This window comes from Xyrauchen texanus, chromosome 47 (assembly GCF_025860055.1).
Source record: "Xyrauchen texanus isolate HMW12.3.18 chromosome 47, RBS_HiC_50CHRs, whole genome shotgun sequence".
In the NCBI taxonomy this organism is placed as follows: domain Eukaryota; kingdom Metazoa; phylum Chordata; class Actinopteri; order Cypriniformes; family Catostomidae; genus Xyrauchen; species Xyrauchen texanus.
In genome coordinates this window covers 14,971,457-14,991,317 of record NC_068322.1, presented here as the reverse complement: position 1 = coordinate 14,991,317, position 19,861 = coordinate 14,971,457, and the positions used below count along the sequence as shown (strand labels likewise).

At 40.4% G+C, this 19,861-nt stretch overlaps 1 protein-coding gene across 1 annotated transcript; it reads left to right on the top strand.

The window, feature by feature from the left end:
- The first annotated feature begins 1,177 nt into the window (after nucleotides 1-1,177).
- cradd (CASP2 and RIPK1 domain containing adaptor with death domain) lies at nucleotides 1,178-18,650 on the top strand. Its single transcript, XM_052120932.1, has 2 exons — nucleotides 1,178-1,733; nucleotides 17,638-18,650. Exons 1-2 carry the CDS (start codon nucleotides 1,424-1,426, stop codon nucleotides 17,931-17,933), a joined length of 606 nt encoding a protein of 201 aa, XP_051976892.1. The 5' UTR covers nucleotides 1,178-1,423; the 3' UTR covers nucleotides 17,934-18,650.
- Nucleotides 18,651-19,861: the final 1,211 nt, after the last annotated feature.

Here is a 19,861-nt window from a genome sequence, read left to right as displayed (position 1 = left end):
TTGCAGAGGGCAATGATGGCACAGAACCTCAGGATTATACATGCAAATAGAGCCAAGGGGGATTTACATATACATCCAGCTTCTTGCAGTTCAGATGCCATGATATTCAAATAATCCGCTCTACCAGGGACAACCGTTGCACTGAAAAAACAATAACTGACTCATTAAGGCATGGTTTTGGCTATATTCTGGAAAGATAACTAGTGGTTGAAAGGCTAAATCCACTTTGTTTATGAAGATTGAAAGAAGGACGATAAGCTTAGTTTTTCAGAAACAAGGAAGAAAAGCTTTTATCCTAATCAGTGGACAAAGTCAGTAACTGGAAGCTTTATCTTTTACAGTATTTCTACAACATGTGTCTGCTTTAGGCAGACTGGAGCTCAAAGCATCACTTTCTCTAATCGTCTGCATCATGAAAAGCTTCTTACACTGTTTGTACGAGGTGGTAATTGGTTTTACAGTAAAATAATGACTGTAGTAACCTTTGGTATTTTGGCAGAAACTATAGTAGTTTACCATGGCAATTTCTGCGTTAGGCTACAACTTCTGAAGGAGTCATAAAATGCAATAAATAATGATAATAATGAATTTACTCCTTTCAATTTAACTTCAGGTGACTATTTTTACATATTCTTTGAATGTAAACTATTTTTTAAGTCATAATTTGTGTATAGAGTTACCATTACCCTCAATAACCTGTTTAATGACAGACATGTAATGACTATGAAAACCTAATTTTATATGCATTTTAATAGCCTAATTATAAATAATTCTGGTAGAACCTGTGAAATTGCATTTTCTAAGACGTGAAAAGCATTTTAATGCATTTGTTGTTGCTGTTGTTCTTTGGGCACAATATTATACTTTATTAAATTTAGATTAGAAGACCTGCACAGCTGTTAAAAATGCTTACATTTTTTTTAAATTGCTAGATCAATCAATCAATAAATAAATAGCCAATTCGAGTGCCTGGGTGACTTTAAGTTACATGAATAAGTGGACTGAGCTCGGCTACAAGCGATTTATTAAACTAAAGCAGGGATTCATTCACAAACAATAATTAAATTGCATGTTTCTGTTTGAATGCCGACTGAACAGTGGCAGATACCTGAGGGAACGACATGATGCCAAAACAATCGTTCCTCCTGCGCTTCGTTTCTAGCCGGTAGAAATAACCGCGACATGACGCGGAACAGTCATGTATAATACCAAAATATAATGCTATGGCGCGACGTTGCGATATTTCTGTAACAAATATTTATATATTCACTACTTTTTGTGGATTTAGCTACGATTATTGATAGGCGAATGATGAATTCGTTCATGTTTTTCCGGTGGCGTTAGTAACTTCACTGGGCAGTCTGTTGTTTTGGTCAACGCTCAACAGATTTGAGCATTTTTAATTCGGTCATCGGGTTCAAATATGGACCCGAAGCACAAACAACTGCTCCGATCTCAGCGGCTCCAGTTGGCCAATGAGCTTTTAGTGGACGACATGATCATTCAGTATTTATACCAGGAGGAGATTTTAACAGAGAGTAATTTAGAGGATATTCACAGTGAATCATCTAACAGAAAGAAAGTGTTGAAGCTGCTGGATATTCTGCCCACGCGCGGTCCGCACGCGTTCCATCACTTTATACATTCATTAGAGAAAGAGTTTCCCTGGATCAAAGACACGTTACTGCAGCGACTGTGTGCGGAAGACAGCGAGTCTCCTCCGCACTTCACAGGTGAGTCTCTCGTGTGCGTGCATGCGTTTGGAGACAAACTTGTTCCCAGATGTGAGCTAAATAAAACTTACCCCAGAGACGTCCTTAATTAGACAAACAATGAATAAATATAAATATAATATAAATAATGATTAAAAGATACATAAATAAAACACACACACGCGTTGTTGCGGCTATCCTTATGAGGACTCCATAGACATCATGATTTTTATACTGTACAAACTATGTTCCACTGACATTTATCTAGCCATCCATCTATATTAGGGCTGTCAATCGATTATAATTTTTAATTGAATTAATTACTTCCCGATTAATTAATCGCATTTAATGGCATATACAAATATTTGCTGAGAAAGACCCTCATAATGATGAAATAATTATACATAGTTATCATTAAGTATTAAAAAATTATATATATATATATATATATAGAATAAAACATATTCAGTTAATTAAAATGCATTACATTCTTGTGTCAGAAGTTAATCATTGATAAGACAATACAAAAAGCAGCTTTAGAATACAATGTATTGTTTACTACCATATTATTGATCATAAGTCAATCATTTGCATACAGTTCACAGCAATCCATTTCACAAGTGAATTTGTCAATCAATTGGAAATTTATTATGAGGGCTTGTTTAAGGACCCGTCAATTTACACCTGTGTCAGACATGCTTGTGTAGCGTCCGGGTGCATTGCATCATAAACATAACATTTTTAATTTAAATATAGTTTAATACTTAGAACACATCTTGAGGTCCCTTAGTTCGAATTTGCGCTCCATCAAGTGTTTTGAACGCAAGAACGTAACGCATGTCTGTGTTGTGTGTCCACTGAAGAGTTGTTAATGTTTTGTTCACTGTAATAAACTGTGTGTTGCTCACACAGCTGAAATTTCACTTACTGCCCTCTGGAGTAAACAGGTGGTACTACAAGCTTGCATTTCTCAGGAGTCTTCCTTATTAAGGTCTGGGGCATTGCGATTAATTGCGTTAATTTTTTTTAACACGTTATTTTTAATAAAATGAATCGCACTGAATTAACGCATATACACACACACACACACACACACACACACACACACACACACACACAATTATGACATTCTTAGACAGGAAGGGGTGTTATTGCATTATTATAAAGCATTTCAATGCATTCAACTAATTTTCTGGTCAGTTGCTTACATGCATAATGCATTAATTATTCAGATATCTGTCCCTGTTTCACCAAATTCACCTGATTTCACCTGCTGTCTAACATGTTATTATGAAAGCATGACTAATTTCTGTAGTTAAATAACAAGTGGTTTAATTGCCCTTTCTTCCAATCCTGCACATTAAGACTTCTGTTACCAATTTTTGGTATTCTAGTTGAGAATTTTAAAACAAGTGCACTTAGAGCATATAGCAAATTTCTTGCTTTAATCTTGAAACCAATGCGTTTGCATAGGCTATGTGGTGTCTATGAATTCATTGTTTACACGATTGCACACCGTTAGAGTTTCAGCTGCACACAAAGATGTTTTGATGCTGCCTTTCATGGAAGAAAGCAAAAGAATTCTGCTCACGGAGAATATATATTTCCTTTGTGGCCAATATTGCAGCATCTGTTTTGCTGAAAGAAGGCTTTTTATGTGCTTTCTGTTTTTTCCTATTTGAGCGTAGAACACCCCCCCACACACACACACACACACCAAACCCCTTCCCTTCAAGAAGAACAAGACATAAAAAGAAAAACAGAGGGAGGTAAAAAAGGAGCTGAAGTTGTGTTTTGAGTCTCTCAAGGCCAGGCCAGCTTGGTGCGCTGCCCTGGCTTTCCATGAAAGCTGCATTAATTCCTGGCAATAGTGCTGAGGCTCAGCACTCTCACCGATCATCCTCCTTTCTAGGAAAAATATAATCAAAGACGTTTGTTGGCTGCTCTCCCTCTCCCTGCCGTATCCAGTTACTGAGCTGGAGATTTTATTTACTTACTGTGGTTCAGATACTAATAAATTTGGGGGATGGGGTGGAGTTAGGGAGAGCGAGATGGAGAGAATGCATGAAAGCAGTGGGGAAAAAACATGTGCTTGCAAAATTTCTTGGAAGTCCAGGACAAGCTCTACTCTGAGCAAACATTCTTCATACTTACAGTGATAGTTCACCTGAAATGAAAATTCTGTCATCATTTGTTCCAAACTCATTCCAAACTTCTGTGGAGCACAAAAGGAGATGTTAGGCAGAAAGTTAGCTACAGTCACCATTCACTTTCAATGTAAATAGTTTTTCCATACAATGAAAGTGAATGGTTACTGAGGCTGTCAGTCTTTAATCAGCTGTCAGTCTACACTCTGCCTAATGTCTCATTTTGTGTTCCATGGAAGAAAGGGAGCCTTACAGGTTTGGGGCAATATGAGTGTTAGTAAATGATGAAAGTATTTTTCTGAACTTGACTTACTAGGTTTATATGGTCCCTTTTAGAGACAGAAAAGATCATGGTGCTTTGTTCTTCCATTCACAGTTTTATTTTTGTCCGGTGCGCAAATTATTAATATTCATGTTCCTATGAATTTTAATCTTGGCAGCAAATAATGTAATTCGGTTGGCATGGGAACATGTTTTCCAACTTTTATTCTCCGTCATTGTGACAGTCCCTGAATCAGAAGTGTCACATTCACATTAATAAAGACACATATTGTGGTTGTGTTTAACAAAGCAGAATTTTTAACAAGCCCTAAATCTAAGATAGTTTTGATTTGTTTGACATTTTTTGTCACTGCATACATAATTCCCATCCTCATTTTTACATTTTTTATAATTTGATGACTTTGGAATGGTCTCTGACAATATCTGCTCTGTTGAGTTGCCAGATCCACCTAATGAAGGAACCAATTCCACACGAACTTGAGGACCGCATATTTAAATTCATTACCTGATCAGTAACGTGTCCACCAGACATCTGTTACTACCACATCCTCAGACCAACATTTTAGGATCAGTTATTTGCACAGCTTTATTTGCATTGTCTTCTATCTTCAGGTCAATCATCTATACGTTAATAGTCTCTTCCTGTAATACACAGCAGCTGCAGGGTTCATCTTTGAGCTTTGGCACTGTTCTACTGTATATGTGTTTGCTTTTAGAGTTTAAGCCCATATCCCCCACAAAGACTATAAAAGAGCTTAAGAACTTGAACAGATATCCAGAACACTATTTCATCTGTCAACATATGGCTTTGAACAAGGTATAGAAATTAACCAAAGCTTGAAGTACCCAGATATCTAAAGACTGCAGGCAAGTGGCCTCCATAGTGAATTCCTCTGTTGTTTATGTTCTTTTAGGTTTATCTAGTGATGGGTTTAGTAAATTGTTTAGTGCCACTCTATTGACTTATAGGTCGAACAGTAGGTCGAAAATTCTGTTGTAGACATCGGTCTGTGCTCACCGAAATTCAAAACACTGCCCCCAGTGGCCGAAACTGGAGTGTTGTTGAACATATGGCATGTGTGTGCTCCAGTTTCTGAGTGAAATGTCCACAGAGTGGTGCCAAAAGTGAGTTGTAATTTTACTTGTAAATGAAACAATACAGTCAGCAGGAGTGCATATTTTATTAACTGTACCCCTTTATTCAAACCCCAACACTAAACCTAACCATTAGTCGGGTTAAAATGTCATTTTAGAGCAAAAATGCAACCTCCTCATTGCGTTCACATTGGACTCACCAATGTTAATTTGAACGTGATTGCTTTTTTGGTTCCCACAGAACCAGAACCCACGTCTCAGGAGCACTAGAGGGAAAGGTGATCACAGTTGAAATTAGGCAAAAATATCTGATGGGAGATGGTGCTTATCAGTAATTTGGCACTATGGGGTTTATTTCAGGGCACATCATGTTGTTCAGAGCAGGATCATGTTGACTTGAGCCATGTGTAGTTGAAATTGGCTCTGAAATCACTGAATTTGATGAAAACAATTACAAAACAAGGCTTAAAATAAAATCCTCTCTGACAGTAAACAATAGAGAGCTGCTATAATCCTGGATCGGCCAGTTATTGAAACTCTATTTAGCATAGTTTATTGTGTTATATTTGTGTATTTGCTATTGATTAGATTATGACACGTTTTTATAACACTAAAATAATGTAAACATGCATATTGTTTATATCTTTTGGCTATACATTTGGGAAAAAAACAATCTTTCTGAATAATTGTTCAATATCAGTTCAGTATCCCTTCTGAAAAAGGATGGATATTTCTTTTTATTTCAGGGAATTTTATGAGTGCTATTTTTATCTAAAGCTAAGTGTTTAAGCCATCCATTTTTCTTTCTTCGGTGTACACACACCCACACACATCCATGTCTTTGCATATGATTGGTAATTTCCATTGGATAGTGATGTAATCTAATCTTTTGGTCTGCACTATTTTCAGCTTGGAGCACATTTAGTTATCCAACTAGAATTCTCTCTTTGGGCAGCAGAATTTGTGGTTGTAAGTTGAAGAATGCGATGGAAAATTTGAAGCCTGATAAAAACTGAAATGGAATCAAACAGTGTTGTAACAGTGCTGAAATCAGATTTGCTATTTCCTTCTGATTACTTGAAGAAATGAGGGAGCCAGACATTTCAGACCACTAAACTTGGAGATTTGTAATTTTCTGTCACCATTTACTCACCATTTACTTATTTCGTTTCAATCCTGTTTGACATTCTTTCTTCTGCGGCACCACATGAATTAGATGTTTGAATGAATTTCACAGTCATTCTTTTCAATACAGTTTATAGTGCCTCACTTCAAAGCTTCAAAGAGGACCCACAAGTATCTTAAAAGTAGACCATGTGACTCAACATCTTTTGTTGTATATCTAATCAAATGATATTTTGGCACAAATTCATCTGTAAATTTGTAGAAGCTAGCCAAATTAGACAGGTGGCAACATGGACAGTTGCACGACGTCCTCAAGAATTATGAACAAAACAATGTAAAGAATAAACAACATGGACAACATTAAATATGGATTTACTTTTTGGGACAGTGTGTGGCGAACACAATGTGCTTTTTACGTCGCCGAAATCATGAAACTATCAAAACATTTGAATGTTTTTGAAAACATTTTAAGGACATTTTTATTTACTTCTGTACCATAAACAATTTAGGAATGTGTTCTTCATACCTTGCAGGTTTATGTTAGAATGTTGATGATATATCTATCATGGATTCCTGATTGTTGATTCTCCAGAATGAATTAAATGAATTGATCAGGCTGTGTCTAATAATATTTGAACAAAAATAAACGAGCTTTGTTGAGTGACGTCATGTTCGTTTAGAAGCAGGGTTTATTGTGAGATTTCGTGGAATGTTCCGGAGATACGGCACAGCTTGCTGTTCTCTAGAGGCTTTGTGTGGGCGGTTCACTATCACCCTCCCCAAAATTAGTGAATTTGCTTTTCCTAGAGAGAGAGGGGCCTGATTTAGAAAATTCAAATGAGCACCTATTTATACTTGTTTAACTTTTAAACATTCCCAATCCATCAAATTTACAACATCTTCTCACAATGATGTTTAATTAACTTTGCAATCTCTTGCAGCTGCTAAGCAGATATTTTTACACACACAGTTTTAAAAAGAAGACAGTGATGGATTGGCTAAATATACTACATCATTGTTCAAGCTACACATATCTCCATACTGTCACTTCAGCCTACAGGGATCTGCATTCTTTACGTTCTTTAAAGTCTGCATTCTGTTCTGTCCAACAGCCTAGATTTAAGCGTCCACATGGAAATTGAGGCTGGAATGCTCAATCCTATAAAAAAGAAACAATTCCCAGAAAAGTGAAGCATTTCGTCGAAACCTTGGGAATGTTTATTGCAGAGCACACACTTTGTTTGATTCTTTCTTTCTTTCTTTGATAGATTAACAAATCTTTAAAAAAAATGGAATTTGAACAAGACAGTTACCTAAACAAACAATCCTAAGTACTTTACTTTTGTCTTTGCTCTTTTTAAGCTTTGTCTATGCTTAATATTTTTTGTACACTTACAAATAGCCATGGTGACTTAACATTTTTTTGTTTCATGAATTGTGTTATTTTAATGACTGAATGAGCTGGAGCTGCATTTTTACAGTACATTTATTTATGTTTTGCACTTTTTTATGAATCATAGTGCGTAAAGGAGGCAGTTTTGTGCTTAAGGAACATAAATGTAGTTAATATAATTGTTAAAAGGCGCACTAAGTACATTTTCCACATCAAACAATTTGAAAAGTATTTTTGACATTACTTCATGCACTTTTAATTTCTGAAGACTTTTGTCAAAAGATTTTGGGCTTCATTGCTCTGTTGCTCAAAAGCTTTCCTCTGCTCGATTGTTTATAAAGACTCTGTCTGTGCAAGTCTCATGATTCAATGCATTTGTTACAACCCCCAGGCTCATGTAGAGGTATTAGGGGAGTAGCATTCTAATGACATTAACACTAGGGCTGTCGATTTAACGCTTTAATTCAGTGCGATTCATTTGACAAAAATTAACGCAATTAATTGCACCATAATAAAGAAGATTCCTGAGAAATGCAAGCTTGTAGTACCACCTGTTTACTCAAGAGGGCAGTAAGTGAAATTTCAGCTTTATGAGCAACGCACAGTTTATACAGTGAAGAAAACGCCTAGGTTACGTATGTAACCTCCGTTCCCTGATGAGACGTTGTGTCGAATAAGCGACACTAGGGGTCTCACTTGAGCGCCAAATATGCCTCTGATCTATGAAAATAAGCCAATGAGAATTAGGCAGACAGTATTGCATACCCCGCCCCCGGACATACGGGTATAAAAGCGGGGAAAGACGTAGAGTTCATTCAGGATTTTTCTTCGGAGCCGGAAATGGTCCGGCCACCGCAGTGGCTCGGCTCAGTGTTGTGGCCAGGAGGACACAACATCTCATTCCCTCCATCAGGGAACAGAGGTTACATACGTAACCTAGATGTTCCCCGTCTGTCGCTCACTTCAACGTTGTGTCGAAGAAGTGACCCTAGGGGTCCAATTTAAATCACGCCATGCACTGAGCCGTGTACGTGTACTGCTGACACGAGCGGGCAAGTATTTCACGTGCAAAGGCGAACAGTTGTGTCAGGCTGCACGTACCCTTCCCCAATGCCCATAAAGTCGTCGGAATCCTTCTGGTTACCCTAAACAGTGGAACAAGGTGGCACTTGCCAACCTGAGAACGGGCCGAGCCTAGCCAGGCCTCTTTTCTCTCTATGTTTCTCACATAGAGCCAAACGGCTGGGGCCCTTACATGCATCGTGGGAAGGGGGTCTTACCCAGTTTCCTATTCTTTCAGGGGGAAAAGACCCTGCAGAGACCACACCTGCCTAGGGACGGGGAGGTAAATGTGGTGAATACATCACATGGACCACTCAGGTTACATGTGGAAAATGGCACGGTGGTAGATCCAGCCTCAAGTAGAGGGTAGTTGCTACAACATGGCGACTGGAGGGCAGCTGGAACTGCCTAAGGGAGACGCGGGTCCACTCGTAAAGGGACTATACTGCGGAAAGTACACACAGGAAGAGTCCACGTGGGTGTTCCGACCTATGGAGCACCTATTACAATATAGTGTAGATTTTGAGTACCCGCAGTGGATTGGGTCGGCGAATTCCTCCGCTGAATTGCGGACCCATAGGGCTAGGGAGGAGTCATCCAGGGATCTGAAAATATGGGATCTCCTGGGAGAGAAAGCACACAGTTTTACCTCAGCCGAAGGAAAGGGCGCTAGGTGCAAGCGATCCACCCGTCCAGTCCGTCAGCGTGTTACCGGGTTCTACCGGCTCAGACCTGAGAAAACACGGGACAATACTGACTCAACCCTGAGATTGTAAAATCTTGCAAAGGTATTAGGTGTTGCCCAACCCGCTGCTCTACATATGTACACCTGAGGCGCCCCTGGCCAGTGCCCATGAGGACGCACCACTCCCTGTTGAGTGTGCTCGGACCAAGCAGGGGGGGGCACAGCCTGGGGGGCACGGCCTGGTGTAATAGGCCAATTAAATGGCGTCCACTACACATTTCCCAGCCTCTGTTTGCCTCTGTTTGGAGACAACGTTCCCTTTCCGCTGTCCATCAAAGCGGACAGAGCTGCTCAGAATGTCTAAAGCTCTGTGTGCGGTCCAAGTAGGTAAGCAAAGCTCGTACCAGACACAGCAATGAAGGGGCTGCGTCTGCCTCCACCCGGGGCAGCTCTTGCAGGTTCACTACCTGGTCTCCCAAGGGCATGGTAGGAACCTTTGGCACGTACCCCGGTCGCGGTCTTAGGATCACATGTGTCTGCCGGACCGAACTCCAGGCAAGTGTCGCTGACAGAGAACACTTGCAGGTCCCTGACCCTCTTGATGGAGGCGAGCGCGATCAGCAGGGCAGTCTTTAGAAAGAAGGCCCTGAGTCCAACTGATTCTAGCGGCTCGAAGAGGGGTCTCTGAAGGTCCTAGAGGACCACTGAGAGATCCCAGGATGGGAACAGGCTTGGCCGGGAAGGATCCAGGGGCCAGACATGGAGGTTCCAGAGGTCTGGGTGCGGATGCCAGAGCATGCCCCGTCCTTGAGAAAGAAGATCTTTCCTCAGGGGAATTCGACAGGGAGGGGCTGTCGTGAGGAGTATGAGGAGTAGGGAGCCACTAGGGTGACTTGTTCCTCTCCCTCCCTGACCTTGCACAGCACCTGTGCAAGAAGCCTCACTGGGGAAATGTGTACTTTCACAGCCCCGAGGGCCAGCTGTGTGCCAGTGCGTCTGCCCCGAGGGGTGCCTCTGTTTGGGCATACCAGAGCGGGCAGTGGCAGGTCTCTCGTTCCCAAATCAGCTGGACCGACTGGGGGTGAAGTCTCCACCGGGCAAGCTTTGTCGTGACAGCGTGTCCGTTACCACATTGAGGTTGCCGTGGACGTGAGTGGTGCGCAGCCACGATTTATTGCCTCTTTGGCGATTTATGTACGCTACCGCGGTGGTGCTGTCTGACCTGATTAGCACATGTTTGTCTCGAACTAACGGGAGATACTTCCGCAGGGCAAAGCAATCAGCAACTCTAGGCAATTTATGTGCCAGCGCAGCGGGGCCCCTTTCCAACGGCCCGCAGCTGCGTGCCCATTGCACACGGCACCCCAACCCAATCTGGAGGTGTTGGTCATGACCAGGACGCGTTGGGACACCTGCTGCAAGGGTTCTCCTGCCCGCAGAAAGCAGAGGTCTGTCCAGGGTTTGAATGTTTGGCGGCAGGCGGGGATGATCATCACACGGTTTGTGCCGCGGCACCATGCTCGTCTCAGGACACAAGTCTGAAGCCAGTGCTGAAGCGGTCTCATATGCATCAACCCCAGCAGCGCGACAGCTGCGGAGGGTGCCATATGCCCCAGGAGCCTCTGGAAAAGTTTTAAATGGACCGCTGTGCCCGACCTGAAGGTGGCGAGGCATCTCAGCACTGACTGCGCAGGCTCGTTGGCGAGACGTGCTGACATTGAGACTGAGTCTAACTCCATACCAAGAAAAGAGATGCTCTGAATTGGCTCCCAAATTGAGCACCTATCCATCAGGTCTACTGCTGCGAACCAATCTAGATGCCAGACGCAAGTTAAGACGTGTTTTTGTGTGAGCATTTTGAATGGGAGTTTGTGCAAAGCCCGGTTGAAAACTTGCAAGTCCAAGATCGGTCATAAGCCACCGCCTTTCTTGGGTATGATGAAGTAAGGTCTGGTTGGAGGGACAGGCTCTATCGCGTCTTTGAGTAAGAGAGTATCAATTTCCGCGCGCAGGGATTTGGCATACTTGCCGTATACTGCGGTAAAGCGGATGCCCGTGAAGGGGGCGGGGGCCTGGCAAACTGAATTGAGGGGATTTACCCGGCGAACTGAGCCCGTCATTATCCCCAAATCGCCTTCATCGCCTGCGGCACCTGCCTCAATCCAGTAGGAAGGAGGCGAGGCGCAGAGGGCGGCTTAAGTGGCTTTCTCTCATGACAAAAGATAGCCACTACCACAATGCTGCCACGGCTATGTTCTCGCACTGAGAACATAAACCATTCATAAAACGCTGCCTGCGTGTGATCGCAGCCCAGGCACGCAAGGCAGCTTTTATGACCGTCAGAGGTGGGGAGAAATCAACCGCATCCAGAAACTACACAGAGCCGGAACGATGTCTTTAAAAAGACGCGTCCTGAAAAAGATGTTCAACACCAGCTGTGTATTTGCTCTTTTAGAGAAACTAACTCTTTTAGAGAAAATAACCCTTTTAACTGCACTGTCGAAGTGCCCAGGGGCAAACTGCACTGCCGTGCAGAGAAGGAGAAAGCCACTGAATTGCGCCGTAGATCCAACAGCAGGCAAGCGTCAGAGGAACAGGAACGGGTGTGTAACTCGCAGCTGACTGCATACACGACCATCGGCTCCGAAGAAAATTTTCTAAATGAACTGGACGTATTTCCCCGATTTTATACCCGTATGACCGGGGCGGGGTATGCAAATACTGTCTGCCTAATTCTCATTGGCCTTTTTTCATAGATCAGAGGCATATTCGGCGCTCAAGAGAGACCACTAGTGTCGCTTCTTCAACACAACGTCGAAGTGAGTGACAGACGGGGAACACTTCAGTAATGAGATCAACGCAAACATACGTTACATTCTTGCATTCAAAACACTTGAAGGAGCGCAAATGCGAACTAATGGATCTCAAGATGTGTTTAAACTTGAAAAAGTGAACTAAACATTTTATGTTTACACAAGCATGTCTGACGCAGGTGTAAATTGACAGGCTCTTAAACAAGCCTTCATAATATATCTCGATCTGATTGACAAATTCACTTGTGAAATAGATTGCTGTGAACCGCATGCCAATGATTGACTTATGATCAATAATATGGTAGTAAACAATACATTGTATTCTAAAGCCGCTTTTTGTGTTGTCTTATCAATGATTAACTCTTTAATATATATATAATGTGTGTGGGGGTGGGGGGTGGGGGGGGGCAGACTCGAGTGGTGCTAAACAAACAAAAGTAATCAAAAGTCCACTGACTACTTGAAAACCTCTAAACTGTCTAGAAATAAAAAGACAAAAGATCTTCAGTGTCCAAGTGTTCACCCAGTTCTTCCTAGACAAACGTACAGGGGTGGCACTCACTCCTAACCTAGTGTTTATATACAATCGTAAAAACCTACATGTGCTCTGTACGTCACATGACCTTCTTACCTGTCCGTTTTCCCTAGTATCACGATATCAAACAGAATGATTAAATCAGGGAAGCACAACTAGCGAAGGCCAATAGGGAAAAACAAAACAGACGTATCAAAGTCACAAGAACACAAATTAGGTAAGTTAGTACGAACGATTAAACAATGTATAATACTCAAAAATTCATAACGTTAACATTCGACAGCAAGCTTCCTCCTCAAAACAAAAACTTCCTTGCAGACGTGTTTGGGGCGGGCTTTATATAGTCAGCGGTCTGATGACGTATTCAGGGATTCCAGCAGGAACCTCCAATGGAAGGTCTCTGTATGGTGACTGAATAAAACTATGGCAAATAACCACACACACACACAGGGACGTAACACCCCCACCCATAAGAACAAACATATATTGTTTGTATAACAGAGCAACACACCAAATTGAGTCATTAAACAACACATTATGAACTCGAGATAAAGCATCCGCAACTACATTTTCGGTACCTTTTTTGTGTCTGATGTCAAGGTTGTAGTTTTGTACCACCAGAGACCAGCGCATGAGTCTTTGATTCTGATTATACATTCGAGATAGAAAAACTAGTGGATTATGATCCATGTAGACAAGAATTGGGAGATTTCTGGATCCAACGTAAACCTACAAATATTGTAATGATAACAACAATGCTAGAGCTTCTTTCTCAATGGTGGAATAATTTACCTGATGTTTGTTAAATTTCTGTGCAACATTAGAGACACCCATTGGACTTGGCTGCCCAGCTGAGCCGGCAACTTTCATTGCCTCAAGCTTGAGCTCACAACTTTATGTGCTTTTCAGCCTCGATCTCCAACCTGCGAATTTTAAGTCATAGATCCAAATCGGCCTGACGTGATCGTGCCTTTTCTGGCGCCTCCATTTTAATTCGGGCTATGCAAACTTTTAATCATGCCCCATCTTTAGACTCAGAAATGAGTCCAGATGACTTCAGAAAAATATGCACTTTAAAAGAAAATAACCATTCAGTCTAAAATGCATGCTCAAGACATGCTTCAATATCATATTATAAACATGATAATGAGATCATGTGAAGCACGCTCAATATTCAGTTAGCTTTGCGAATTCCACTTTGTGGTGTTCATTGCTGATAGTTGAGGCACCTTAACACTCTAATCTTCTTGTTCTATGTGAGCTAGAAGCCCCAGAGCTGTGATAAACTACCGGAAAGTGTCCAAATCTTTTTGGATTGCTATAAATGTGCTAGATGGGGGTGTCTTTGACTGACAACTGTTTTCCCCCCTGACATTTTGCAAAGTAGCTCAGTGTTTTAGATGCCATGTCAAGTTAAAAGAACTTGAAATCTGCATCTCGAGACACATGCTTTTAATTCCACACTGCATTTAGTTTTTTTAAGCACAAGAATGTGTTCGGTCTGAATGCGCAAAAAATGTGTTATGCGCATTAACTGCTGCATTTTTAGCTTAAACATACCACAGAAAAGCAAGTACAACACAGACAGAAGTAAGCTATATTCATGTCATTGCCTATTTAAACAGAAAAAGGTTCTAACCTCCACTCACAGTAGAAAAAGGCACTTAAGCTACATTGAGTGTTGAAGGATCCTTGGATTGTTCTCAGATGCCAACAAAAACTAGATGTTTATTTATAGAAGAGGATGCTTAAGATAATAGCTCATCCAGTAATTAAAATTCTGTCATCATTTAATCCCCCTTATGTCATTCCAAACTTTTATTGGACAATTTTTGAAGAGTTTTTACATATCTCTTGTCCATACATATAGATTATCAGTGAATAATGACTTAAATGTATGTCTGTTCCACACATAAAGTTAATTTATAACTTGAAGTCTTGAAAAATAGCACAAAAGTAGTATGGACTACTCTTATGCCTTTTTTTTTTTTTTTTTTAGCTTGACAGATACAGTATGCTCACTATGAACTGTCATTGTCTGGAAAAGAGCTGGAAAGATTTTCAAAAATGTTTCTTTTGAATTCCACAGAAAATATAACATCATGCACTAGCTTTTGAACAACATGAGAGAGAGTGAGTAATTAATGACAGAATTTTCATTTTGGGCGAACTATACCTTTAAATTCCCATTAAAGAAATGTTAGATTCCACTCTAGAAGATACTGAAAACATAGGCTGTAGGCATGTGGATGTCCTGACCTAGAGATAGAGAGTTGTTATTCTCGTGATGTAGTGTGGCTACTTATGTCACTTCACCGCAGAAATCAATGGACGTCCTTGAAAATGAAGAATTTGGGAACACTCAAACAAACACTCAAACTGACCTTTGTGCCATTCATCCCCACTGCTCAAATAAAACACTCTATTCTCTATCTCTCAATCTCTATTCTCTTCAGACAAATACAATGACTTGTCTTTATTGCACAGAGGCAAAAGGAAAAGACTGGATGTTGATGTCGCCACCTCAAAATTTGTCATGATTCATCTAGTTCTTCTTTTACAAAAACTCTCAAAAATGCCATCAGTGAATCAAAATTGGCTTTAAAAGGCTTCACATACATCTTCATGGGTGAGGATTATCAAATCAATATCATATTTTATTCAGCAGGATGAGCTGTTACACTCAGGGTCATAGTACAGTTACAGTGGGAGTTATTCGAATTGATATGCTCATATAATATAAGAGATGCTCTTTTCTCTCTCCCCACCCCCTCAACCCCCAGCCACAAAGGTTACTGAGGTCAGAATTAAACATGCATTGCCTTTCAACTCGAGCCTTCCAGTGGCAACCTGTGTGCATTACACAGGATTGCATATATGATTAAAACATGCGTTGCCTCACTGAGTCATTTTAAATGGTTTCTTTTGCCTTCAGTTTGTATTGTATACTTTCCTTTAGGGATAGAAATCATCATAAGGTAATTACTCATTCTGGTTCCTCTCCAGTAACAATTGCAGTTCTTTAATTATTTTAGTAATGATTGTCTCATTGTTTAGATGTGTATTTATTGTACTGGTATTATTTCACAGAGCATGTCTGTCTCTCTCAACAAATTCAATATTCATACTGCAAGTTTAAAATTCTGCTAAAACATTATTTATTGAGCCATGGCATTGTAGATTCAATATTGGGGCAGCATTTTGGTACAGTGTTTCATACAAATCGAAGAAGGTTAACGAAATCAGACGTCATGAAAATCATTATTTTCGTGTATTATTTAAAAAAAATGAAACCGTAATAAATATATAAATTTTTTTCTTTAAAGGGTAGTTCAGCCAAAAATGAAAGTTCTCTTTTTGTTTACTCACCTGAATGCCATCCCAGGTGTGTATGATTTTCTCTCTTCTGCTGAATACCTCAGGGCTCAGTTCTTGGGCCACTTCTATTCTCTATATACACAACATCACTGGGTCCCATCATTCAAGCACATGGGTTCTCTTACCACTGCTACACCGATGACATGCCACTCTACTTGCCTTTCTAGCCCAATAACACCACGGTGACTCCTCAAATCTTGACCTGTTTGACAAAGATCTCGGCCTAGATGGAGCACCACCTGCAACTTAACCCAGCGAAGACTGGGCTCCTCGTCTATCCAGCCAACCCTGCTGTTGAACACAACATCACCGTTCAGCTGGGTTCAACTACAATAACACCTTCAAAACGATCAGAAATCTAGGGGTAACCATCGATAACCAACTCAGTTTCACAGACCACATCTTAAAGACCATAAGATCAAGTAGATTTATACTCTACAATAACATTAAAATAAGACCCTTCCTCAACATGCCACACAACTTCTTGTTCAGTCACTTATCATAACTAGACTGGACTACTGTAACAGTCTCATTGCAGGCCTCCATACATGCGCAGTTAGGCCCCTGCAAATGATCCAGAATGCAGTGGCATGTCTGGTATTTAATGAACCAAAGAGAGCGCATTTTACACCACTCCTTGTCTCTCTTCACTGGCTGCCGGTTGATTCATGTTTCAAATTCAAGGCCCTGATGCTGGCATACAGAACATTCACTGGGTCTGCTCCATCATACCTAAAATAATTTCTGCAGAGCTACATTCCCACCAGAAGCCTGCGGTCGGCTAATGAGCACCGTCTTGTTGTACCAACACAAAGAGGCACCAAAACACTTTCCTGGACTTTTGGTTTCAGTGTACCACGTTGGTGGAATGAACTCCATCTGTGAAGCAGACTCGCTCTCTGTCTTTAAAAAATGTCTAAAAACATATTTTCCATGAACACTTAACCATTCACTCATAAACAAAATAATAATAATACAAAAAATTATATATGTACTCATCTGTCTTGGATACTACTATTCCGATGCTAGTGAAACTTTGTAATGCAGCACTTTCCGTACCACTGTCTCCTTAAGATGAATCGCTTTTGATGTATTATTCTTCTTTTGTAAGTCGCTTTGGATAAAAGTGCCTGTCAAATGAATAAAATGCTAAATCAAACATTCGCTGTTGCATCCTGTCTTATGCTGGACACCCAGTCATGTTTGGTAAATGTAGTGAGCGCTAACAATTTGTTTTCCATAGTAATAATTTCCAATCCTATTTTCCTTCCAATATTTGGTCTTCTGTTTTGTGCTGTAATTATTTAATGTTGTTTACATGGAGATGTGCTTGTCTATTATGGATCATAGCATGCAACTTACTGCATTTCTGCACCATAATTCAGCCTCTGTGTTCCTCTCTGTTTTCAGTTCAGTGTGGTGTACCTGACCACATCCTTCCGACAGTTCCTACCACGATGCATCTCAACCAGCTGGCTGCTCGTCTTGGCCCTGAATGGAGGTCTGTCCTGCTAGACCTGGGTCTCTCCTCTGCAGATCTGTACCGGTGTTGTGTTGACCACCAACTCGCAGTTCAGAGTCAGGTGCTTGCCGGCCTGGTGATGTGGACGCAGAGGAACGGAAGAGAAGCTACCGTGCAGCGGCTGCTACAGAGCCTGAAGTCCGCAGACGTTCCACCATCTGTTATTCAACAGGTGTTTGCATGAGCTCATGGTGCAGGGTACACTTGAGTAGTGTTTTGGTGGTCGTAACAAATCAAAACACTTGACAAACAGACATTGCAGGAAGAGAATCGCATCGTGTCCTTGTGTGACTCTCTGCCATATATAAAAAATGTAAACACTGGAACACTGACATACATGCATTATGACTACATTGATTTAATCATTAGCCACCTGTTTTTTCATTTCATGTGTAGCTTTTAAAATACAAACTATAATAAAAGTTTTCCTAATTATGCTTCCAAATGTTTTCCTTTTATTACTTTTGAATGAAGATTGATTACTAGGGCTGTCAGTCGATTAAAATTACATGAAATGCCAACAAATTAATCACATTTATAACTATTTGCTGAGAAAGGCCCTCAAATAATAATAATTCAATATATTATATAATAAATTATAAATAGATATATTTATATAATATTTCAACTTCATAAAAAGATTATATCAAATTGAATTGTGTAATGTGGAACATTAAATTAATAAAACATATCAGGTATAAATGGGTAACAACTGCACATTTTCACTTTTTAGTGCATGTTGCTAGCAAAGCCAGAAATAAGAATTCTGCTCTTGTTGGACAATATTTTCTATTATGAGTTTGTAAAACTAGAAATGCTTGATAACATTAAACATTAATTGGAAAACATACATTCACGGAGAAGGACACATTGTAATTTCTTTTGTAAACACTCTTCCTGTCCCAGATAAGGTCCATCATAGAGGAGTGAATAGTTCAGTGTTAACACTTATGTAATCTGTGTTTGAAACCATTTACCAGCAGCTCAGTTGTACATGTGATTTTCTCAGTGGGTCATACTTTTCACTTCTCATTCAGAAATTGGCTGCTCTGCCCTCTGCCCTTGACCTGCTAATACAACTCTTGTTTGAACTGAAACGCCCACATGGAAATGGAGGTGGTGTTTTTGTTATTTATCTTAGAAAATGTTTTTGATTCTCCCTTTGATGCATTATGCAATAGAAGAGGTCAATGCTTTCAGAGGGAAAGCTTGGATTTAGATGTTTATTTTTAAGTTTCCAATTAGATATATACATGAGAAATGCAATATATATACAGGACACACACACAATGGCGGCCAAATGTTTGGAATAATGTACAGATTTTAACTGATCACTAGTAAACTACTTAAAATCCTTCACGTGCAGCAATGACAGCTTTACAGATCCTTGGTATTCTAGCTGTCAGTTTGTCCAGATACTCAGATGACATTTCACCCCACACTTCCTGTAGCACTTGCCATAGATGTGGCTGTCTTGTCGGGCACTTCTCACACACCTTACAGTCTAGCTGATCCCACAAAACTCAATGGGTTTAAGATCCATAACACTCTTTTCCAATGATCTGTTGTCCAATGTCTGTGTTTCTTTGCCCACTCTAAGCTTTTCTTTTTGTGTTTCAAAAGTGGCTTTTTCTTTGTAATTCTTCCCATAAGGCCTCCTGAGTCTTCTCTTTACTGTTGTACATGAAACTGGTGTTGAGCGGGTAGAATTCAATGAAGCTGTCAGCGGAGGACATGTGAGGCGTCTATTTCTCAAACTAGAGACTCTGATGTAGTTGTTCTCTTGTTTAGTTGTACATCTCTTTCTGTCCTTGTTAGAGCCAGTTGTCCTTTGTCATTAAAGACTGTAGTGTACATATTTGTATGAAATCTTCAGTTTTTTTGGGCAATATCAAGTATTGTACAGTCATCATTCCTCAAAACAACGATTGACTGATGAGTTTCTAGAGAAAGCTGTTTCTTTTTTGCCATTTTTGATCTAATATTGACCTTAAGACATGTCAGTCTATCGCATACTGTGGCAACTAAAAAAGCTTTCAACTGTGTTTGATATAATGGCAAGTGATTTTCTAGTTCTAAATTAGCAATTTAGCATGATTACTCAAGGATACG